At 44.1% G+C, this 24,603-nt stretch overlaps 1 protein-coding gene across 2 annotated transcripts in view; it reads left to right on the top strand.

Moving 5' to 3' along the window:
* The window catches only part of SLC18A1 (solute carrier family 18 member A1), a 49,311-nt gene that overhangs the window by 2,038 nt on the left and 22,670 nt on the right, over window positions 1-24,603 (top strand). For both annotated transcript variants that reach the window (XM_061425828.1, XM_061425827.1), the window contains exons 2-10: window positions 336-550; window positions 3,012-3,372; window positions 3,971-4,029; window positions 9,348-9,431; window positions 10,296-10,388; window positions 12,673-12,762; window positions 12,998-13,041; window positions 19,231-19,291; window positions 19,373-19,468. In XM_061425828.1, coding sequence (XP_061281812.1) covers window positions 427-550; window positions 3,012-3,372; window positions 3,971-4,029; window positions 9,348-9,431; window positions 10,296-10,388; window positions 12,673-12,762; window positions 12,998-13,041; window positions 19,231-19,291; window positions 19,373-19,468 — 1,012 coding nt within the window. In that variant the 5' untranslated portion in view covers window positions 336-426. The remainder of the gene's footprint in view (window positions 1-335; window positions 551-3,011; window positions 3,373-3,970; window positions 4,030-9,347; window positions 9,432-10,295; window positions 10,389-12,672; window positions 12,763-12,997; window positions 13,042-19,230; window positions 19,292-19,372; window positions 19,469-24,603) is intronic.

Raw genomic sequence — 24,603 nt, 5'->3', positions numbered from 1 at the left:
ATGCGAGCACGGAAAAGTTCAAATACCATCTGATCTTTGGGAGTTTGGGATTAGCCGATGCAGACTATTATATACAGGATGGACAAACAAGGCTAGGGAACTATGTTCAGTATCCTGTGGTAAACCATAATGGAAACGAATATGAAAAATAATATATACATAGATATAACTGAATCACCTTGCTGTACAGCAGAAATTAACCCAACATTGTAAGTCAACTATACTTCAAGAAAATATTTTTAAAAAGTGAAAAAACAAACCAAAACAAATACCATCCTATCTCTTGAACTCTTTGTGCTTCTCATTTTAATCATGAGTTTCACTTTTCTGGACAGAATTTCTCCCTTCTTTCTGCAAAGATCTGTAACTATAACAGGATCCTCCCTGAGAACCTGGTGGAGAAGTTGCCCTGGCCCAGCCCTCAGCATGCTCAGGACAGTCTTGGATGCTCCTCAGCGGTTACTGAAGAAGGGGAGAGAGTCCCGGAAGCTGGTGCTGCTGGTGGTGTTTGTTGCTCTGCTCCTGGACAACATGCTGCTCACTGTGGTGGGTACGTTTGGGGGTCTCGGTGCTGGGGGTTAATTTGCTCTGTGCCCCAGGGGGCAGCATGTGCTCTGTTAGAGCTCTGCAGTGAATGGACTGGAGACTTTTTCCTTTTGTGCTTGAAGACACCAAGATTGCTAAGGATTGGAGGAAACAGCAGGAAATGGAGTCTGAAACTTACCAACCTTTGCTGAAAGACCCCAGAGGTTCAAAGAGAAGGGGGTTCAGAGAGTATCTGATCGAATCAAAGAGCCTGACCTGGAGCCAGAACTGGAAATCCTTTTCTTCCTCCCCCTACTCCTTTCCAGGGTGCTAATTATTCCAAAGGCCTCTGGGATAGTGAGTAGCTTCTCACTGTGTTGCTTTTGTCTGTTCTGTCAAAATAACACACTCTATGCTGTGCTTAGTTGCTCAGTCATGTCTGATTCTTTGCTACCCCTTGGACTGTAGTCTGCCAGGCTCCTCTGTCCATGGGGATTCTCTAGGCAAGAATACTGGAGTGGGTTGCCATGCCTTCCTCCAGGGAATCTTTCTGATCCAGGAATTGAATCCGGGTCTCCTGCATTGCAGAATTGCAGGTGGATTCTTTACCAGCTGAGCTACCAGGGAAGCCCAACATATTCTATGTAGATTTCCATCTCCTTATCCAAATCTTACTTTCCTGTGGCTCATCCCCTCCCAGTTCTTCTTTTTAAGTTGGTAGTATACTAATCTTTACATTTAGTTATGCAGGTATATAAATGGTTGACAACATATTTCCCCTCGGATAAAATGCATGCATGCATGCTGTGTCGCTTCAGTTGTGTCCGACTCTTTGAGACCTTCTGGACTGTAACCCACTGGGCTCCTCTGTCCTTGATATTTTCCAGGCAAGAATACTGGAGTGGATTGCCATGCCCTTCTCCAGGGGATCTTCCCCACCAGGGATTGAAGCCATGTCTCATTATGTCTCCTGCATTTGCAGGCAGTTCTTTACCACTAGCACCACCTGGGAAGTCCCTTGGGTAAAATATATGCTTCTAAAGAAGAATCTTCTCGAGGCAAATTGTAGATCCAGTACAGTCAGTTCTTATTTGTGGTAATTATGCTCTACAAAGTTTCTGTGAACATTGGGTTTATTTATCTATATTCACATTTATTTATGGCTTCACTTGGGGCATGCTGGGTCTTAGTTTCCTGACCAGGGGTCGAACCCATGACTCTGCAGTGAAAGCATAGAGTCTTAGCCACTGGACTACCAGGAAAGCCCCTGAGCACTGGACTTAGTTAATATTTAGTCAGTTGCCTGCAATGCAGAAGCCATAGGAGACTCAGGGTCGATCCCTGGGTCGAGAAGAACCCCTGAAGGAGGGCATGGCAACCCACTCCCGTATTCTTGCCTGGAGAATCCTATGGATGGAGGAGTCTGGTGGGCTATAGTCCGTAGAGTTGGGCACAACAGAACTGACTTGGTGTACACACATGCATGCATGCATTTAGTCAATTAATATTTTAATAACAAATAATTGCTCCTTGGGAAAATACACACATATACATGCATACCCCATATAATCTTAAATTTAAAAAAAATGTTATCTGTCCTGGTAGATTGTATTTTTTTTTTTTACAAAAGAGATAGTGAGGTTCAGAAGTGTTAAGTGACTTGCCTGAGGCAGCTCCACTAACAGGTGCCGAGTGGATTCAAGCTCTGCGCAACTGGCCCCAGAGCAGCACGTTCTTGCCCTGCACTGCTCCTCCCCACCTCATGCTCCGCATATCTGTGTGAGAGTGAAACAAGAAGGCAGAGTCGGCCTTGTTCAGCCTCAGGTGCAAAACTGAACATCTGATGACTCAGTGTTTTCTGCATGTATGTCTGAGAAAAACCATACTAGCTCTGTGAGCATTGATTTTGGTGATTACAAATAAATGTTAGCCAGTGAGTGAATGAGCCAATATGGAATCCATGAATAACAAGGACCAGCTGTATGATGGTTAGAATTCAGAACTTGGGCTAATAGGATAATTTGGGCAGGCACAGTCTTTTTTTTTTTTTTTGGCTGTGCTGGGTTCTTTTTGTGGCTCACAGGTTCTTTGTTGATGCACCCGGGCTTTCTCTAGTTGTGGTGACTAGAGGCTACCCTATAGTTGCAGTACATGAACTTCTTATTGCAGTGGGTTCTCTTGTTGCAGAGCACAGGCTATAGGGCACAGGGACCTCAGTAGTTGTGGCACACATGTTTAGTTGCCCCACAACATGTGGGATCTAAGTTCCCAGACCAGGGATCGAACCTGTGTCCTCAGTTGAAAGGTGGGTCCTTAACCACTGGACCACCAGGGAAGTCCTGGCACAGCCTTTGAGTAGACTTCAGATCATGTCACTTAGACATCTCCATGAGCATCAATCTGGATTGTGTGGTAATGTCCCTGAATTGACTAACAGTCAAAAGACAATCTGGCCTTAGCGCTCATGACTTGTACTTCACTTTCAGTGCCCATTGTGCCCACCTACCTCTATGCCATAGAGTTCAAAGACATCAACGGTTCTCTGTACCTCGGCTCTGCCACAACTACCCAGCCTTCCCTCACTCCCACCTTTTCCACCATCCTCTCCTTCTTTGAAAACAACACTGTGGCTGTTGAAGAAAGTGTGCCCAGTGGCATAGCAAGGACAAGCAGCATTTCTGGCACCATCTCCCCTCCAGTCACTGAAGCCATCCCAGCACATGGAAACAACTGCTTTCAAGCCACAGAATTCCTGAAGGAAGAGAACTTATGGGTTGGGGTTCTATTTGCTTCCAAGGCTCTGATGCAACTTCTGGTCAACCCCTTCGTGGGACCTCTTACCAACAGGTATCTTGATGGGTGCAGTGCCATATAGGGGACTCAGGGACTCAGAAATAGGAGGATGGGCTAAGATATCATAAAGATGGTTAGAAGGGATAAAGGTGATTACTTGTCTGCATCCCAGGCAGTCAGCTCTTTGGGAAAGACAACGCAATATTGGCGTAATGCCACGAGTTTCAGGTTTTCTTTGTAACATCATGACTGTTTAGTACCAAGAAGAGAACCAGTGAACAGAAGTATTCTATTGGTATTATTTCAGTGCCCTGGAACATGGTTTAAATGGGGAAAGGGTGGAAATAGGACAAGCCTATTGCAGTCTAGAGTGCTGGCCTCTTAATACTTCATGGTTGGGATTATTCTGATGTTTCAAAAAGATATGCACTCTGCTTAGGTTATCTTTTCTGGAAAAGAGGATTTGGGTCCTGGCTGACAGGTAAATTTGCCTGTTTATTTATATGTATTCATGTATCATATTCCATCTCTATAACCTGCATTCAGAGACACTCAAATAACCACATTTCTGTTCCCAATTACATGAAACAATATAGTGCAAATATATGGATGGCTATTGGACTTGTATCTCTTTTTTTTAATTCCCTTTTAGGATCGGATATCACATCCCCATGTTTGCTGGCTTTGTTATCATGTTTATCTCCACAGTTAGTAAGTAATTTGTTCCTACTATTCTTCACTTCATTGATTAACTTTAATTTTATCGCGTGCATTACAGGGAAGATAGCAGAGTCAAGTTAGCTAGACATCTCACTAAGTGGCCTATGACACTGATTTAAATGCTTTACAGTTTTGTTATGAGGACCAGAGCAGTAGAGACAACTTAGTCTGTGTGGCATTTGTATCTGTGCTCAGTTGCTCAGTTGTATCTGACTCTTTGTGACCCCTTGGGATTATCCCAGCAAGAATACTGGAGTGGGTTGCCATTCCCTCCTCTAGGGGATCTCCCTGACCCAGGGATCGAATCTGAATCTTCTGCATCTCCTTCCACTGGCAGGTGGATTCTTTACCACTGAGCCAACTGGCAGGCCCGGCATTTGTATATTACACTGTAAAAGAACAGATAGTTCACTTCATTCAGCTGGGGAAAATTGTGAAGGCTGTTTTAATATGTATAATATAGTGTGTGTGTGTGTGTGTGTGTTTGAGTAATCCCTTGAATGAGTTTAGTACAAACCTCCCATCTTTGAGAATAGGTCATAGTATTTTGATTTACAAGGGTAAAGGGCAACTAACAAAAACTCTAAATTGGTCAATAGCAACTGGCAAATTATAAAAAGTTTACTGCCTTCAAAGCCTTCAAGGAAGGCCATGAAAGGTTATAGATTTAGAAAATAAATTTGCTAAGGAAACAAGAAAGAGAAAGACAAATAGTCTACCTAGCATCAGATAAATGTTCCAAATAAAATGGAGATAAAATAAGAATATTAAGTGAAATAAAATATACCTGGAAATTGACCCTGAAAAAATAAGAAAGAATGAATATGGGGTGAGGGTGAGGGGGTGGGGAGAGGTTAATAAAGGGGAAGGCAGCTTGGTGCCTCTGCTGCCTCTCCTCCAAGTAACACACCCATACTCCCTCTTGTTTCTCTTTTCCACATTATTTGTTTATTTATTTATTTGTGGCTGTGCTGGGTCTTTGGTGATGTGTGTGGGGTTTCTCTAGTTACGGTGAGTGGGGGCTGCTCTCTAGTTGCAATGTGAGGGCTTCTCATTGTGGTGGCTTCTCTCGTTTCAGAGCACAGGCTCTAGAGTTCATGGGCTCAGTAATTTTGGTTCAGGGGCTTAGCTGCCCTGAGGCATGTAGGATCCTCTTGGCCCAGAGATGGAATTCACGTCTCCTGCATTGACAGGCGGATTCTTAACCACTGGACCACCAGGGAAGTCCCTCCCTCTTATGTTTCTTATTACCTTTCTATTACTTTTCTATTTTTCCTATTGATCCTCCTGAAGTTTCCATCCCTTCCAGCATAGAACTTGACTCTTTTCTACCAGTGCCTAACAGGAAGTTGTTTCATTCAGGGCTAGAAGGTACAAAGTGCAGGAGCTCCATGAGTGAAGTTCTATCTGAGACCATCAGCCTACTTGCGACATTCTAGTTGAATCACAGAAAATGAAGAGCTTGAAGTTGGAAATCTTTATTGAACTTCTAGGAGCTCAACCTAGGCTGAAAGTGATGAAAGTGAAAGTTGCTCAGTCATATCCGACTCTTTGCAACCCCATGGACTATACAGTCCATGGAATTCTCCAGGCCCGAATACTGGAGTGGGTAGCCTTTCCCTTCTCCAGGGGATCTCCCCAACCCAGGGATTGAACCCAGGTTTCCCACATTGCAGGCAGATTCTTTACCAGCTGAGTCACAAGGGAAGCCCAAGAATACTGGAGTGGGTAGCCTGTTCCTTCTCCAGTAGATCTTCCTGACCCCAGAATTGAACTGGAGTTTCCTGCATTGCAAGTGGCTATCAGGGAAGCCACTGAGCTATCAGGGAAGCCCCAACCTATGCTAAGCAGTAAGTTAACAAGTAATAAGGTGCTCTGTTTCATCAAATGAGATAGATATAATTCATTTCTATGGTGCATATGTATGCCTTGATGGTGAAAAGTCACTGAGGGAATGTAAAGAATAAAAAGATGTGGTTCTACACGTCTTGGAGTTCTAGTAACTCCAAGATTTCTTATTTATTTTTGGCTACTTTGAGTCTTCATTGTGGCAAGCAGAATCCTTCGTTGTGTTGTGTGGGCTTCTCTCTAGCTGTGGTGCCTGAGCTCCAGAGTGCATGGGCTCTCTAGTTTGCAGCACACGGGCTCTCTAGTTGAGGACTGAATGGGTTCAGTCATTGCCACACATGAGTTTAGTTGCCCCAAGGCATGTGGGATCTTAGTTCTCTGACCAAGGATTGAATCCCTGTCCCCTTCATTGGAAGGCAGATTCTTTTTTTTTTTTTTAAATAAACTCCATTAATAAAAAACTTATTTATTTATTTATTTGCTTTATTTTTGGCTGTGCTGGGTCTTCGTTGCTGTGCACGGCCTTTTTCCGGTTGTGGTGGATGGGGGATATTCTCTCAATCTCATCGTTGCGGTGGCTTCTCTTGTTGCAGAGCACAGGCTCTAGGCGTACGGGCTTCAGTAGTTGTGGTGCATAGGCTTAGTTGCCCTACAGCATGTGGGATCTTTCTGGACCAGGTATCCTATCCACGCCCCCTGCATTGGCAAGTGATTCTTGACCACTGGATCCCAGGGGCTTCTCTCGGTACTTGATGCCTGCCTGAAAGACACGACAAACACGCTGCAAAATAAGATAATGCAGTGTGCTGGTGGATCCCATACTTTTTAGCATAAGGTCCTTGCCTGATTCTCTGACAAGAACTCATGTTTTGAAAGCTTTCTTATCTACCAAACTGTGTGTATTAAGTAATAATTATTATTTCTAGGCCATAACCAGTATTGCTATACTGAGTTGGCCTAACTCTAGCAAACATTTGGTGTTTAGGGGATCCTATGTAGCATTCTGGAAAAGGCAATGGCACCCCACTCCAGTACTCTTGCCTGGAAAATCCCATGGACAGAGGAGCCTGGTGGGCTGCAGTCCATGGGGTCGCAAAGAGTCGGATACGACTGAGCGACTTCACTTCACTTTTCATTTTCATGCATAGGAGAAGGAAATGGCAACCCACTCCAGTGTTCTTGCCTGGAGAATCCCAGGGACAGGGGAGCCTGGTGGGCTGCCGTCTATGGGGTCGCACAGAGTTGGACACGACTGAAGCGACTTAGCAGCAGCAGCATGTAGCATTCCTTCAGGGTTTTGTCTTTTTTTTTTTTTTTTTTTAAAGTATTTATTTATTTTCTTTTTGACTGGACTGGGTCTTCATTGCTGCACTGGCTTTTCTCCAGCCGCAGTGAGGGGGCTATTCTTCATTGCAGTGCTCAGGCTTCTTATGCCTGTGGCTTCTGCTGTGGAGCACAGTCTCTAGGCGCGCAGGCTCAGTAGTTTCGGCTCCAGGGCTCTAAAGCACAGGCTCAATAGTTGTGGCTTTCCGGCTTAGTTGCCCTGCAGCAAGTGGAATTTTCCTGGACTAGGGACTGAACTCATGTTCCCTGCATTGGCAGGCAGATTCTTATCCACTGTGTCACCAGGGAAGTCCCCTTCAGGGTTTTTAAATACTAAATGAGGTTGCTGATGCCCATCACTCTCCCTAAGGGTCCCTAGCTGGAAAACAAACAATGTAATTAGGAGTTAAATGGTGGCCTGTGTTAGGGGTACAAAATTACTTTGGTCTTCTAAACAGGGGGGACCAACCACCCAGTTTGCCTGGGATTGAGGGGCTTCCCAGGATGTGAGACTTGATTTTAAAACCTAAAAAAAAGGTCCTAGAGGCTTCCCTGGTGGTCCAGTGGTTAGGACTCCACGCTGCCACTGCAAGGGGCACAGGTTCAATTCCCTGGTTGGGGAACTAAGGTCCCACATATTGTGAGATGTGGCCAAAAAAATAAAATAAGATAAAGTAGTTTTATTTTCGGTTTTTTAAAGAATCTCCATACTGATCTCCATGGTGGCTGTAACAATTTACATTCCCACCTACAACGCAAGAGGATTCCCTTTTCTTCACTCCATCTCCAGCCTTTATTGTTTGTAGATTTTTTGATGATGGCCATTCTAACCAGTGTGAGGTGATACCTCATTGAAGTTTTGATCTTCATTTCTTTAATAATGAGTGATGTTGATCATCTTTTCACATGCCTCTTGACCTAGATGGGTGGAATGGGTGGATGCAAAGGAGGTCCAAGAAGGAGGAAATACATGTGTGTGTGTGTTATATATATCTGATTGACTTCATTGTACAGCAGAAACTAGCACAACATTGTAAAGCAGCAACTATACACCAATAAAATAAATAAATAAAAATAAAATAAAATCATGAAGGTCCTGGGCAAACAGGGATGAGTTGGTCTAACTATTTTCAGAGGACACAGGGGTAACAGACCTTGAACAGATTGAAATCAGAAAGCCTGGGAGAGATCATTGGAAGTGTGGCCGGGAAGAGGCCAATCATTTGCATGTCTGGGAGACGGTGTGATCATGTGGGGAGGTAATGGGGGAAGATTATAAGCACAGCCATTGTAATGAATGGGCAAAGGGGTTCAACATTGCTGATGCAAACATTTTGGAAGCAAGTCTTCTCCCTTTCTGCGGTGTTGTCTTAGAATCTGGGATGAGACATGTCTGGACTCATCAACCTTACCTCTAACACTCTGTAATTTAGTCTCTGATAACATAGTCCTGTTTGGCTCTCAGTTTCACGCGTGCTTGTTAGTCTCTAGTAGACTGCATCTCTTCAAGGGCATGAACTGGGCGGTCTCTGTTTCACATTGCTGCAGAGTCCAGCGCAGCTGCATGGTCAGTATTACTTAATAAATACTCACTGATCTGACTTGGCTAAAAGATTTTCCAATATGAGGGGAAGGATCCGATTGAATCACAAGATATTCTTGTCTACCCAATACCCATGGACCTTCAAGTACACATAGCTTTTGTTTCCCACTCCAGATGACCCAATAGGACCCAGCTATGGCAAAGATCAAATCAGGTTGTTGCATATGGAGAATCCAAAAGTAGGGTCTAGGGACTAGTTCTCAGTCCAGGGCATTGGGTTACATGTTCAGCCCTGACTCCAGTGGGCAGGATGTTGGGCTTTCAGCAGGAAATGTGGGCACCCAGCCATCTGTCCACCATGTGGTGCATCAGTTTATGCTTCTTTGGTTTCTCAGTCTTTATGTCAATTATAATGCAATCCTAATTAAGGGAGAGGATTAGAAGAGCAGCTCTGAAAACAAGGAGCAGTAATCCCTCTGTATTAAAACATGAGCATAATGGCTCATGTCTGTAATATCATGAGCCCATCTACTGGTGGCCAGACCATCAAAGGCCATTTGCTAACTGGGAAATTCTTGCTATTCTCTTTGCCCAGTGTTTGCCTTTTCTGGTACCTATACTCTGCTTTTTGTGGCCCGAACTCTTCAAGGCATTGGATCTTCATTTTCATCTGTTGCAGGTAATGCTGACATCTTAAACACACACACATTTCTTACCATCTCTTACTATTAATACCTTCAGACCCTATACAATTTATATGAAGAAATTAAGGAAACTATCATCAGAAAATGCAGAAATTGTGATTTAAAAACAAGATAATTATAGAGTTGCTGTCAGGGCCTGTAAATCCCTAAGCCTGATGTAACTTTCTCTGGTAATATTTAGGTTGAGTTAACTCAGGTCAGACCAAGCCCAAGGCAAAAGGTGCAGTCGGCAAGGTTTTAATTTAATGCCACTTTGTGGTCTTTTCTCTGTTCCCCTCTTAATGGGGAACAGTATTATAGAAACAGTAATATTGATACTATTGGTAACAACATCCCAGTTTGCAAAGTATTATCAAATACATGACTTCATGTAATCCTATGAAGCAGAGATTTTATGCCATTGTACATGTAAATAAATGGAAGTAAGAGCCCAGCCCACACTCCTAGGTGCTTTCATACTCTTCCATGGGCACCTTCATTGAATAGAGCAGTGTTCTGTATCCATGGGTTTTCCTTCCCTTGACCTACTCCCTATCCATGGATTCAGGGAAATGTACCAGGAAATGATAAAGTGATATGAAATACAGGATCATTGGATAATGGTATTCTGCATTCAGAGACGTTTGCACTTCCAATAATATTCTGAGCAGAAGGGGTGAGTCATGTGGGCATTTGGGGGACCCTTGGGGACAGTATGTGTAAAGTACTATGAGTTAGGTTCTGTAAAACCCTTCCAACTCTAGTTAAGATGACTCCTGGAGATATAATAGGGCCGAAACCAAGGACTCCGTGAGACTGGCAGAGACAGTATGCTAATTCTGCTGCCTTTCTCCTTTCAGGTCTTGGGATGCTGGCCTGTGTCTACACTGATGACCACGAGAGAGGGCGGGCCATGGGAATTGCCTTGGGGGGCCTGGCCTTGGGAGTGCTGGGTGAGTGGCACCTGGGAGATATCTCCAGGAGGCAGATATTTCTAAGGTCTTTAAGGAAACAGTATTTTCCTGCCTTCTCTGTCCAACCATGTTTTGATTCCTTCTGAAATTCTGCCCAGGGAAAGCAGAATCTCTTTCCCTTTAAGAAGCTGAATAGCCCATAAGGGGCTGGGAATGGTCCAGACACCTAGTCTACTCAAGGAAGTGAATCTTCACATGTTAGCAGCTGCTGCCTCATCTCTGCTTCCATATATGGCCAGTGCTTTCAACTGGGGACCATGCTATTTGCCAGATTTTGTGCTAAATATATACATAATCTTTTTTAAATCCTCACCACCACAGTGTGAAGGAGGAATGATTGTCCCCATTACACAGATGAGGATTAAAAAGGTTCACAGCCATCCGAGGTCACACGGCCAAGAAATGCCAGAGCCAGAATACGGACTCAGATTTTCTAGGCTCGAATCCAAAGCTCCAAATCCTAAGGTTATACTTTCTTTGAGGTTCATTCGGAATCTAGTTTACTCGATTAGTCCAACAAGACACAAACTTTTACTGAGTACATATTATATACCCTGTGTTGTTGCTTAGTCTCCAAGTTGTATCCAACTCTGTGACCCCATGGACTGCAGCACTCCAGGCTTCCCTGTCCTTTGCTATCTCCCTGAGTTTACTCAAACTCATGTCCATTGAGTCAGTGATACCATCCAACCATTGCATCCTCTGTCACCTCTTTTCTTGCCCTCAGTCTTTCCTAGGGCATTATGTACATGCCAAGTACAGTGCTCGCACAAAGGGCATATAGCTCAGAGGTCTCAGATGTGGTTCCTGCCCTCTAAGAGTTTGCAAGCTAATTGAGAAGAAGACACCAAGCATCTCTCCCCTGGCCCTACTCTTTACCCCCATGGTGAGGACAGGGAACCAAAGTTCTACTCTGTGTTAGTATCCGCTTCCCCAAACATCCAAGCTAAAACTTGGGTGCCTCCTTGTCTCCTTTATCACCTCTCACTCCCAAGTGAATAAGCCCCCTATATCCTCCTTGCTCAAGGCCAGTTCCTCTTCACGTCTCACTTAGAACATGGCATCAGCTGCCTGCCTAATCTGTATGTTGCCTCCTTCCTCCAAGGTGCCTCCGGAAGAAGCTTCCTATGCCCAGAGCTTGTGGTCCTCCCCCACCAGAAAAGCACTGGTGCTTTCCTCTTGCCCACAAGACCAAATACATGCTTTATTTGCACACATGGACCCCTTGGCTCTTCAGTCTCAACCTTCCCCACTCTCCTGTCTCCCAAACACTCCTATTTTAGTAACAGGGTTGTTGTTTAGTTGCTAAGTTGTGTCTGACACTTTGTGACCCCATGGACTGTAGCCCACAAGGCTCCTCTGTCCATGGGATTCTCCAGGCAAGAATACTGGAGTGGGTTGCATTTCCTTCTCCAGGGGATCTTCCTGACCCAAGTATTGAACCCACATCTCTTGCATTGGCAGGTGGATTCTTTACCGCTGAGCCACCAGAAGTTCCCACTCTCCTGGTCTCCCAAATAGTCCTATTCTAATGACAGGGAGTTTCTTATATTGCTTCTTGATCCACACTTCTTTTTTCTGACACCTCTGTGTTCTTCATACATGCTTTATGCTCACCTGTATTAACTACTTAACAAAGCCCCTACGACCACTTGAACTCACTCTACTGTGAGTACATGGGCTTCCCAGGTGGTGCTAGTGGTAAACACCCACATGCCAATGCAGGAGATGTGGATTTGATCCCTGGGTTGGGAAGATCGCCTGGAGAAGGAAATACAACACATTATATTGTTCTTGCCTGGAGAATCCCATGGACAGAGGAGCCTGTTGGGCTACAGTCCATAGGGTCACAAAGAGTCAGACATGACTGAAGCAACTGAGCACATATGCACTATGATTACTTGTCATTTTGCAGATGGAAACTTTACTTTTCTTTCCCCAGTTTTTAAAATTTTTAATTATTATTTTTATTATTAGAGTTTAATTTCTTTACATGGAACCTTTACTTTTCATCACGTTCTAATTATTTGGGTCACCCCCCCCCCCCCCGCCATGCCTACTCACACATTTCTTCCACTAGAAACTGAACCCCTTGAAAGTAGGTCTTCTTCATCTCTGAATCTGCAGAGGCTCATGTTCTCCTGCAAGGCTCAGCCCCTTGCAGGCCCTCATGAAGTGCTCACTGGATTAACATGAATGGGTCATGCTCCCTGGGAACTGGTCCTCGAGGACCTCTGGAATCCATGGCTGTTTTCCTTTTCAGTAGGGGCTCCCTTTGGAAGTGTGACATATGTGTTTTTGGGAAAGACTGTACCCTTCCTCATCTTGGCCTTCCTGGCTCTTCTGGATGGAGGTGAGTCACCATAAGAGGCACCAGACAGGTGAGAGTCAGGTTGGAAATGAATTATGTTGTGGTGTCCGGGTAGACATGTCTGGGTGGATCGGGCGCTGCCCCATTGTAAGAAAGAGGGAAGCAGCTCAGGGAATTAGCTCTGTAAGGAGCAGAGTACTGACAACGTGGCCATCATTGGATCTTCCAACTAGTAAGTGGACACACTGAACTAGTTCTCTCTCTCTTCCTTTCTTAGCACTCCAACTCTGCATCCTACAGCCTTCTAAAGTCTCTCCTGAGGTGAGTGAATACCAAGCTCCATTGCTGATAGAGAGAGAATGGCTGAGTGCAGTGACCCAAGCTTGCCTGGACCATCCCTATTAAGCCACAAGAAGAAAGGGGAGTGGAGCTGGAGAAAGCTAGAACTGTCCTGGATTCCCAAGAGGGTCATATTTAGGATCGTGTGGGGGCGGGGGAGGAAGTCTGGCTTGATATTGGACCAAGATGGGGGAAGGGCCTTATAAAGAGTCAGAGAAACCTTTGACGACGACGACCACTACTACTGAGTCATATATAGTAATTCAGAACCAGGATGACAATGACACTGGGACCTGAGTATTCATAGTTATAACATCTTAACGTCTCAAAGGTAAAGAGGACCTTGGAGGCCATCCAAATAACATTTCCCCCCAGAGCAGCCTTACAGACTGTCATTCTGTAGCAGTTAAAATCAGAGTTGGTCTTTATCTGACTCTAAGACAGAGATGGCTCTGAGACATTCATATCAGACCATGAAGAGAGATAAGAAAGTACAGACAATATGGGAAAGTTTGATCCAAAGATCTTGATTTTGTAGCCAAGTCAGACAATACTGTTGGTATTCTTTTGTATCCATTCAGCCAGTCTTTGTCTTTTGGTTGGGGCATTCAACCCATTTACGTTTAAGGTAATTATTGATAAGTATGATCCCGTTGCCATTTACTTTATTGTTTTGGGTTCGAGTTTATACACTGTTTTTGTGTCTCCTGTCTGCTGCTGCTGCTAAGTCACTTCAGTCGTGTCCGACTCTCTGTGACCCCATAGACGGCATCCCATCAGGCTCACCTGTCCCTGGGATTCTCCAGGCAAGAATAGTGGAGTGGGTTGCCATTTCCTTCTCCAATGCATGAAAGTGAAAAGTGAAAGTGAAGTCGCTCAGTTGTGTCTGACTCTTAGCGACCCCATGGACTGCAGCCTACCAGGCTCCTCCGTCCATGGGATTTTCCAGGCAAGAGTACTGGAGTGGGATGCCATTGCCTTCTCTGGTCTAGAGAATATCCTTTAGCATTTGTTGGAGAGCTGGTTTGGTGGTGCTGAATTCTCTCAGCTTTTGCTTGTCTGTAAAGCTTTTGATTTCTCCACGCTACTTGTGATTGGTGTCTGAAGTGGGGTTCAGTCTGTGGGGTCCACACCGTGAAAGTGGAAGTGTTAGTTGCTCAGTCATGTCCGAGTCTTTGCAACACCCAAGAATGTAGACTGCTAGAGTCCTCTATCTGTGGAATTCCACAGGCAAGAATACTGGAATGGGTTTCCATTCCTTTCTCCAGGGATTTTCTTGACCCACGGTTCGAACCTGGGTTTCCTGCATTGCAGGCAAGTAATTAGTATTGGAATTGAATTGAATTGTCAGGACACTCAGTTGGTCCAGAGAACTGGAGAATTCCTTGGTATGAAAGCCCCACCCCTGTGGTATCAAAAGTATGACTAGAGAAATGATTGCCTTTTAGTACTTTTTTGAATAATTTTGATTTTTGGATGGTAATGTTCTACATATTTTAAAAAAGTGGTTCCTTTTCTGGCTGGCATACCATTGTATATATTCCATGTTTTATGCTGTCTTCTATGTTTGAGCATTTCAGTAATTTCCAATATTTTGTAGATATGAATAGTGGTGCAATTAATAATCTTGTGAAAGTGAAAGTCGTTCAGTTGTGTCCAACTCTTTGTGACCCCATGGACTATACAGTCCATGGAATTCTCCAGGCTAGAATACTGGAGTGGGTAGCCTTTTCCTCCTCCAAGAGATCTTCCCAACCCAGGGGTCAAACCCACGTCTCCCGCATTGCAGGCAGATTCTTTACCAGCTGAGCCACAAGGGAAGCCAAGAATACTGGAGTGGATAGCCTATCCTTTCTCTAGCGGATTTCCCAACCCAGGAATCAAACTGGGATCTCCTGCAGGCGGATTCTTTACCAACTGAGCTATCAGGGAAGCCCAATAATCTTGTCAGTTCAGTTCAGTCGCTCCGTTGTGTCCGACTCTTTGCCACCCCATGAATCGCAGCACCCAGGCCTCCCTGTCCATCACCAACTCCCGAAGTTCACCCAGACTCATGTGCATCGAGTTGGTGATGCCATCCAGCCATCTCATCCTCTGTCATCTCCTTCTCCCCCTGCCCCCAAATCTCTCCCAGCATCAGGGTCTTTTCCAATGAGTCAACTCTTTGCATGAGGTGGCCAAAGTATTGGAGTTTCAATCTCAGCATCAGTCCTTCCAATGAACACCCAGGACTGGTCTCCTTTAGGATGGACTGGTTGGATCTCCTTGCAGTCCAAGGGACTCGCAAAAGTCTTATCCAACACCACAGTTCAAAAGCGTCAATTCTTCGGCGCTCAGCCTTCTTTACAGTCCACCTCTCACATCCATACATGACCACTGGAAAAACCATAGCCTTGACTAGACAGACCTTTGTTGGCAAAGTAATATCGCTGCTTTTTAATATGCTATCTAAGTTGGTCATAACTTTCCTTCCAAGGAGTAAACGTCTTTTAATTTCATGGCTGCAATCACCATCTGCAATGATTTTGGAGCCCCAAAAATAAAGTCTGACACTGTTTCCACTGTTTCCCCATCTATTTCCCATGAAGTGATGGGACCAGATGCCATGATCTTCGTTTTCTGAATGTTGAGCTTTAAGCCAACTTTTTCACTCTCCTCTTTCACTTTCATCTAGAGGCTTTTGAGTTCCTCTTCACTTTCTGCCATAAGGGTGGTGTTATCTGCATATCTGAGGTTATTGATATTTCTCCCGGCAATCTTGATTCCAGCTTGTGCTTCTTCCAGCGCAGCGTTTCTCATGATGTACTCTGCATATAAGTTAAATAAGCAGGGTGACAATATGCAGCCTTGATGTACTCCTTTTCCTATTTGGAACCAGTCTGTTGTTCCATGTCCAGTCGAACGGTTGCTTCCTGACCTGCATACAGGTTTCTCAAGAGGCAGGTCAGGTGGTCTGGTATTCCCACCTCTTTCAGAATTTTCCACAGTTTATTGTGATCCACAGTCAAAGGCTTTGGCATAGTCAATAAAGCAGAAATAGATGTTTTTCTGGAATTCTCTTGCTTTTTCAATGATCCAGCAGATGTTGGCAATTTGATCTCTGGTTCCTCTGCCTTTTCTAAAACCAGCTTGAACATCTGGAATTTCAGTGTTCACATATTGCTGATAATCTTGTATATATGTATTTTTCTAAAATTGGAGATAATCTTTTTTTTTTTTTGGAGATAATCTTTAGAGTAAATTTCAAAAAGTAAGATTGTTGAGTCAACAGGTTTATTGAACTTCTTTAGGTACATTTTATGATTTAGATCTGCCTCTTTACTTTGAATTATATATGGGAGAGGGAATGATCTTTTTAGTTGTAGTATCTCTGAATAGTACAATCCATCCCTGTGTGTATGCAGAAAGGGTTATCATATCAAAACTATTAAACCCATTTATCAAGTCAACGATTAAGCTACGTTAATTGATTTACAATGTTGTGTTAGTTTCAGGTGTACAGTAAAGTGAATCAGTTATACATATACATATATCCACTCTTTTTTAGATTCTTTTCCCATGTAGGTCACTACAGAGTATTGAGTAGACTTTCCTGTGGTATACAGTAGGTCCTTATTAGTTATCTATTTTATATATAGTAGTGTATATGTGTTGCTCTCAATCTCCCAGTTGATTTCTCCCCCACCCCTTATACCCTGGTAACCATAAGTTTGTTTTCTACATTTGTAACTGCATTTCTGTTTTGTAGATAGCGTCATGTGTATCCTTTTTTAGATTCTACATGTGAGTGGTATCGTGTGGTATTTGTCTTTCTCTTTTTAACTTCACTTAGTCTGACAATCTCTAGGTCTATCCATATTGCCACAAATGGCATCTTTTCATTCCCTTTTATGGCTGAGTAACATTCTATTGTGTATATATGTACCACATATTCTTTATCCATTCCTCTGCTGATGGGCATGTAGGTTGATTCCATGTACTGGCCATCGTAAATAGTGCTGAGATGAACACTGGAGTAAATAAACTACTAAATCAAGATCAGATCAGATCAGATCAGTCGCTCAGTCATGTCTGACTCTTTGTGACCCCATGAATCGCAGCATGCCAGGCCTCCCTGTCCATCACCAACTCCCAGAGTTCACTCAGACGCACGTCCATTGACTCAGTGATACCACCCAGCCATCTCATCCTCTGTCGTCCCCTTCTCCTCCTGCCCCCAATCCCTCCCAGCATCAGGGTCTTTTCCGATGAATCAACTCTTCGCATGAGGTGGCCAAAGTACTGGAGTTTCAGCTTTAGCATCATTCCTTTCAAAGAAATCCCAGGACTGATCTCCTTCAGAATGGACCGGTTGGATCTCCTTGCAGTCCAAGGGACTCTCAAGAGTCTTCTCCAACACCACAGTTCAAAAGCATCAATTCTTCAGCGCTCAGCCTTCTTCACAGTCCAACTCTCACATCCATACATGACCACAGGAAAAACCATAGCCTTGACTAGACAGACCTTTGTTGGCAAAGTAATGTCTCTGCTTTTGAATATGCTATCTAGGTTGGTCATAACTTTCCTTCCAAGGAGGAAGCGTCTTTTAATTTCATGGCTGCAGTCACCATCTGCAATGATTTTGGAGCCCCAAAAATAAAGTCTGACACTGTTTCCACTGTTTCCCCATTTATTTGCCATGAAGTGATGGGACCGCATGCCATGATCTTCGTTTTCTGAATGTTGAGCTTTAAGCCAACTTTGTCACTCTCCATTTTCCCTTTCATCAAGAGGCTTTTGAGTTCCTCTTCACTTTCTGCCATATGGGTGGTGTTATCTGCATATCTGAGGTTATTGATATTTCTCCCGGCAATCTTGATTCCAGCTTGTGTTTCTTCCAGTCCAGCATTTCTCATGATGTACTCTGCATATAAGTTAAATAAACAGGGTGACAATATACAGCCTTGATGAACTCCTTTTCCTATTTGGAACCAGTCTGTTGTTCCATGTCCAGTTCTTACTGTTCATAGGGTTCTCAAGGCAAGAATACTGAAGTGGTTTGCCATTCCCTTCTCCAGTGGACCACATTCTGTCAGATCTCTCCACCATGACCTGCCCGTCTTGGGTAGCCCCACGGGCATGGCTTAGTTTCATTGAGTTAGACAAGGCTGTGGTCCTAGTGTGATTAGATTGACTAGTTTTCTGTGAGTATGGTTTCAGTGTGTTTGCCCTCTGATGCCCTCTTGCAACACCTACCGTCTTACTTGGGTTTCTCTTACCTTGGGCATGGGGTATCTCTTCACGGCTGCTCCAGCAAAGCACAGCCATTGCTCCTTACCTTGGACGAGGGGTATCTCCTCACCATTAAATCAAGATAGAAAGTGGTAAATACCATGGATTAGGACATAGTGCTTAGGAAGTTTAAGAGAGAAAAGTTCCAGCTACTGAGTTAGGGAACACTGTGGATAAGAAGGGGCCATTTAAGCTTGACATTGATGAATGCCTGAGGTTTGGACCTATTGGAAAAAGGAGGAAGGGAGTTTAGGGAAAGGTAACCATGATGACCAAAGGGCTTGCTGGTGTGCTTGGAAGGAAGGTAGATGACTAAATTTAGCTGGAATGGAGTTTTTTGAAGGACAGGCATGTTATCATTGGACATTCAGGCTGACATTTTAATCTATATGTTCAGGCTTCTTTGGTAATGCCAGTCCAGTATGGTTCCGCATTGTCAGAACAAAGCATTCAGAAGGCCCGAGCAGCTCTGTGGGTTGTCACCTCTGGGCTCACTTCTGGAACTCAGTGATTTGCCTGTGGTTCTCCCTGGATAAATGTCAGTTCTGGGGAGATCAGTGGAGGGGCTAGGCATCCAGACACCTGTTGCCCAGTGGCAGCCTTGCTGACAACCCATTCTGATCTGCTTGGTGGTCATTTGAAGGCAGGACTTATGTCTGGAATATGTTGTCCCACCCTTTGTGACTGCCTTTCACACAGGGGCCATGTGGTTGCCACCAGCTCACTCTGTGACACTGGGTACATCACTTCTCCTTCTGTGACCTGTGGGTGGCTGACCTCTGCAGTAAGGGAGCTGATGTAGGTGGTCTCTACGGTCCTGCCTGCGTGCTCTCGGATTCTGTGAAACAGGAGAGGCGTATACACTGTAGAGATGAAGTTTTTTGTTTTCCGTGTTTTCAGAGTGCCAAGGGGACTCCACTCCTCACGCTTCTCAGAGACCCTTATATCCTGGTGGCTGCAGGTAAGCTGACATTGCCTTCCTTTAGGAGGGAGGGTCTGAGCTTCAGGACTGCCTCGGGGGCTCACTGGACTGTCTCCCCAGGCTCCATCTGCCTTGCCAACATGGGCGTGGCCATGCTGGAGCCCACACTGCCTATTTGGATGCTGCAGACCATGTGTGCTCCTGAGTGGCAGCTAGGTAAGTGACCTTGGTCCTCAACATGAATTTTGGCAGAGGTATGGGCCAGGGACCCTTTCTGAGGCTATCAGTAAGCATCATCAGGGCCAGATCTTGAGAGTCATAGAGGGACAGCATTCTTCCCTCATCAAATTATCTCTCCTGTCTGCATCTGTGAGTCTAGCCTGATTGGGTATGCAGTTCCTTCAAGAAGCAGTCCCCAGTACACAGAATGGGAGGGCTTGACAGGGGTGATAGAGGGGCAACTCACCTAGCTGTACGGATGAATGACTGCCCGTCAGACGACCTTGGCTTTTCCTTTCTGCTCCATTAATTTGCTATGCAAACTTGTGCAAATCACGTCAGCTTTCTGAGCTTCACTTTCCTATCATTAAAATGGCTATCAGAGTACTAAGAGTTCAGAGGGTAAATTTGACCCTGATGCTGGGAAAGATTGAAGGCAAAAGAAGAAGAGGGCGGCAGAGGATGTGAAGGCTGGTTGGCATCACTGACTCAATGGACATGAACTTGGGCAAAGTCCAGGAGATAGTAAGGGACAAGGAGGCTTGGCGTGCTGCAGTCCATGGGGTCACAAAGAGTTGGACACGACTTAGCAACTGAACAACTGAGGAATAAGTGATATAATCTGTGAAAATGCTTTTTACCTGTAGAATATTAGCAACTACCACCATCACCATCATTGATATTGAGCTTGCCACAAAGTTCGTTTGGGTTTTTCTGTGTTATGGAAAAACCCAAATGGACTTTTTGACCAATCTTACAGTTTCATCTTTCCCACTCACTGTCCCCCAGATTACCCTTTTGCTTTTTTTTTTTTTTTTTAACCTCTAGAAAGCTGCTAATGGAGTACACTGTACTGTGAGGGGGGCCTCCAGCCCCCTCTGCTCCACGGACAGATGTCCTCATGAGTCATCTGAGGGAGGAGGCCCTGGATCTTTCCAGGAAGCCTAAGGAAAGTCAACAGAGAAGGTTATGTGCAAATTGCTCAGTCACTGCTGGGAGGAGCGCTTATGTGGCCAGAGGGGGAACTGATAAGGACCTGATATAGCTTAATGTGCAATGACAAGCACTAAATCTAATTTTTTAGGGGACCATGCTAAGCAAGGCTCCCAGCTGCACTCTTAGCGCCAAATTGGATTTTTCCAAGCTGCAGCTGCCTCTGACCATGACAGTTAATTGAGTTGGTGTTCAATGCAAATAAACATCCCCTGCCCCAAGATGCTTGGGCTCTTGGGCAGACGGGCCACCAACCATAGCTCAGAATGGGCCCTCCCCAGCCCTTCTTCACCCCACAGGATATTAAAAGCAAACTAGCCATCAGTCAGTAACTGGTGAATTGCTGACTTTGGGTTTATTTTTAATCACCCTGACAGTTTCTGTTAGGGTGCACTGTTTCTGCTCAGGATACAAAGAAACAGAGAGAGAGGCTGGTGAGATCTGATGAAGTGCACAGGCTTGATGTCAGACAGTGCCTTGAGCAGGCAAGGCTGCAGTAGAAAGTGCTTAGGAGAGTGAGTGAGAGACTGAGGAGTTCTTGTCCTCCACCATCCCTTACAACTTTCTTCAGTGCCCTCTGCATCTGTAAGTCTAAATACAGAGATTCTCTCCTGGAGAGTGTATTAAAATTCAGATTGCAGTTCCCTTCCAACGATTCAGTAGAAACAAGTTGCATTCCTGGTAAGTTTCCCGATGATGCTGATATGGCGTCAGTGACCACACAGAAAAAGACTGCTCTCCATGCAGACCCCTCTCCAAGTTATTGGGAGGAACAATTTGTAGTCTGTGGCTGAACACTCTCCAAGTAGCCCGCTCTGTGTCCACTACTCTCACCCAGTGGAGGAAAAACTCAGGCTTTGGAAATATGCCCACACTTACTGGGTGTGTCCTTGGATAAGTTACTTAATGTCTTCAAACTCCACTTTTTTTTTTTTTTCATTTGTAAAAATGGAGGCACTTTTCTGGTTGTTTTCAGGGTTAAATAGACTTATGTATTCTAAGGGCTTCCCAGGTGGCGCTAGTGGTAAAGAATCTGCCTGCCAATGCAGGAGACACAAGAGATTCGTCCCTGGGTTGGGAAGACACCCTGGAGTAGGAAACAGCAACCCGCTCCAGTATTCTAGCCTTGAAAATCCCATAGACAGAGGAGCCTGGAAGGCTACAGTTCATGGGGCCATAAAGAATTGGACACGACTTAGCGCACACACACACATATTCTAAAAGCATTAACATGGCACTTGGGATACAGTATATACTCAGGAAATAAAACCCATTTCTGTTTTTATAATTGTTTTTGTTGAAATCACTTTAGCAGTCACAGCTATGTGTAATCCCCAACCCTTGAAGATATGCTGTGAAATATAATATATCTGTAGAGATACAGTATGGAACACCTCATTTGCACAAAATGCTAATGAATTGCCAGTTACACTCAGATCCTAAAGAACAAGCCACCTTGGTTGAGGAAAATATCATTCAGGAAATCCCATGTCACTTGAAACGATGTCAAGGAGATGGATCTAGCAGGCCTGTGCTCTTCCTGCTGGTGCCCATTTCCAGATATGAGGTAAACAATTGAGTGGTTGTTGTTGTTTAACTGCTAAATCATGTCTCTTTTGTGACCCCTGACTGTAACCCGCTAGGCTTCTCTGTCTATGGGATTTCCCAGGCAAGAATACTGGAGTGGGTTGCTGTTTCCTTCTTCAGGGGATCTCCCTGATCCAGGGATCAAGCCCAAATTTCCTGGATTGGCAGGCAGGTTCTTTACCACTGAGCTACCTGGAAAGCTTCAAACAACTGAGTAGCTAGACCATTAATTTTTTTTTAAACAATGAAACATAAATACATGGTTACATGGTTACAGTTTGAAACAGATTGCCACCTGCACAGATAGACTAGACAAATATATCAAGGTGCGTTTTGCCTCCAGTCCATAGAAGAGGATATTAAAAGCAAACAAGACATCAGCCAGTAACTGGTGAATTATTGACTTTCGGTTTATTTGTAATCATCATGACAGTTTATATTAGACAGCACTGTTTCCTCTCCATACAGAGAGAGAGAGGGAAGCTAGTAAGACTGAAGGAAACTCATCCTGCTGATTCCATGCAGCTCTTTATGCCAGAGCCATCTGTGCTGCCACACTGCTGCTGTGGGTGGAGGAAGCACCTGCCATCAGAGGGAGAAGGTCTGGGTTCAAGTCTTGAGCGTGCTACCCTCTGGTTATGGTGGTGCTGGTTAAGGATGATACTCAGGGGGGCACTTACTCTGTTTCAGGAGCCTTGCCAAATGGTTGTTTTACGTTAATGGTCACTTATGCCCGATTACTGCCCCATCTGGTAGGAATTATTATTCTCATATTTCAGAGATATCTTAATCTGAACCAATTTCCCACTGCCCTCCCAAATCCTGAGCCCTCTGGAAGTCTCTACCATAGGCAAGTGTCCCTATTTGTTGGGGTCCTTTAATGGACCGGAACCTGGTGGTCTGGAGTCGATGATAAGAAAGTGCAAGAGAGAGCTGGAGGGAGGGAGAGAGAGAGAGAAAGAAAGAAAGACACGGGGACCGAAACTCTGATGGAGCAAAGGTGCTTTAATGATCTTTCTGTGAGTATATATAGGCTCTTGTACAAGAAATTTCTTTTGACAATGATAAAGATCAGAAAACCAAGCGTACAGCAACCGTTACCAAGGGAACAAGGGATTAATAATGGTCACCAGTCAGGAGACAATCCATATCTCAAGAAAGAGGATCGAGACTAAGCAGTTTTGTCATAAAGAGAATGTTTACTGAAGGAGATTCAAGCCCATCTCACATAATGACCTCAGTTCTGGAAGCAGCTTGCTGTTCCACTGATAAGGAACAGAGGACTTATGAGAAACAGCACGTAGGAATCCTCCTGTTAAACACTCCCTGATAATTCCCCCTTATTTATTTATAATATTTGTAAAAAGTGTTCTGACCATTAGAGTTTGTTTAGTTTTAACAATTTTTGCATGAAGGTAATGGTAGATGACAAATATAATTGTCGAGACAATCACCAAAATTACAGTTCCAGACCCGATGCTGTGAGTAATGCTTTGAAACCATCCGCGTGGGTCTAGCCCAGATAATTGATCAGCTAGTTGTTCAGCTAAAGTTTCCAAATTAGTGGAAGAGGGCAGATTATTAGAAAAGGTTTCAAAATTTTCTTTTTGTAATAACTGTACATTCAGAAAGGCATTATCATGTACGTTTTGTAAATGAAATTTGATTTGTTTCCAGTTGTAGGCACTATTATTGAATTGAACAGGAGTAACACAAAATTGAGTAGAATTCCAATCACATTTTAGCATCACCTGTTTTTGTACATCTGTTAATTGATCTCCAATCCATTTGACGGTTGTTTTTAGTTCCTGTATTTCATCTTGAATATCCTCATCTATCTGAGCATAAGTGGCCCACATAGTATGAGCATCTTTAGTCCAATTTTAGATAAAACTATGTGTTTGAATTGAGGTTTGTAAAACAACACCAGTGACGGCAGCAGTGGTGCAAATAGCTATTAACCCCAAAATGCCAAAAATCAGCCATCCAGTGAATCGTTTAGATCGCTGGAGCAATTTAGTAAGTAACCAGGAAGCAAGTCCAGCCATGGGACCTTCTTCCCAGGGCTGCTGGAGATTTATTGGTAACCACAGACTATGTCAAGATCGAAGAATCAAAAGGGATTCATTTCTTAAGGAAACAGAAGGGTTAAGGCAAGTATATCATTTGCAATTTATACAAGTTACAGAACATAAAGTTTTATTGAATTGTAAATTTCCTATAGCTACAACAAAAGGAAGTGGAACACAGGCTTGTATGAAATATGATTGATTATAGTGAAAGAAATAATTACTATGACTATGATTGGTCCCTGTGAAATGTCCAGTCTAAGTCCCAAGTTCTTCGGTGCTCGCAGCAAGTTTCCAGATGTCCCATTGTTTAGGCCCAATCTGTTTATCGAGGACGATTTGAGGGCGAGAAGGTGTCATTTCGCCGTCAAGCCAGCCAAGGAGTCCTTTTCATGGAAGTGTTTCATTGAACTGTTGGTAGCCTTCTATGCTACTTGAGTCGCATAGTCACACACAGTGCTGCCAATATCATCTGAGCAGTTT

The sequence above is a fragment of the Bos javanicus genome, chromosome 8 (genome assembly GCF_032452875.1).
Source record: "Bos javanicus breed banteng chromosome 8, ARS-OSU_banteng_1.0, whole genome shotgun sequence".
Classification (NCBI taxonomy): Eukaryota; Metazoa; Chordata; class Mammalia; order Artiodactyla; family Bovidae; genus Bos; species Bos javanicus.
Note: the sequence above shows the minus strand (reverse complement) of the source record. Positions and strands in the feature narration are given on the sequence as shown.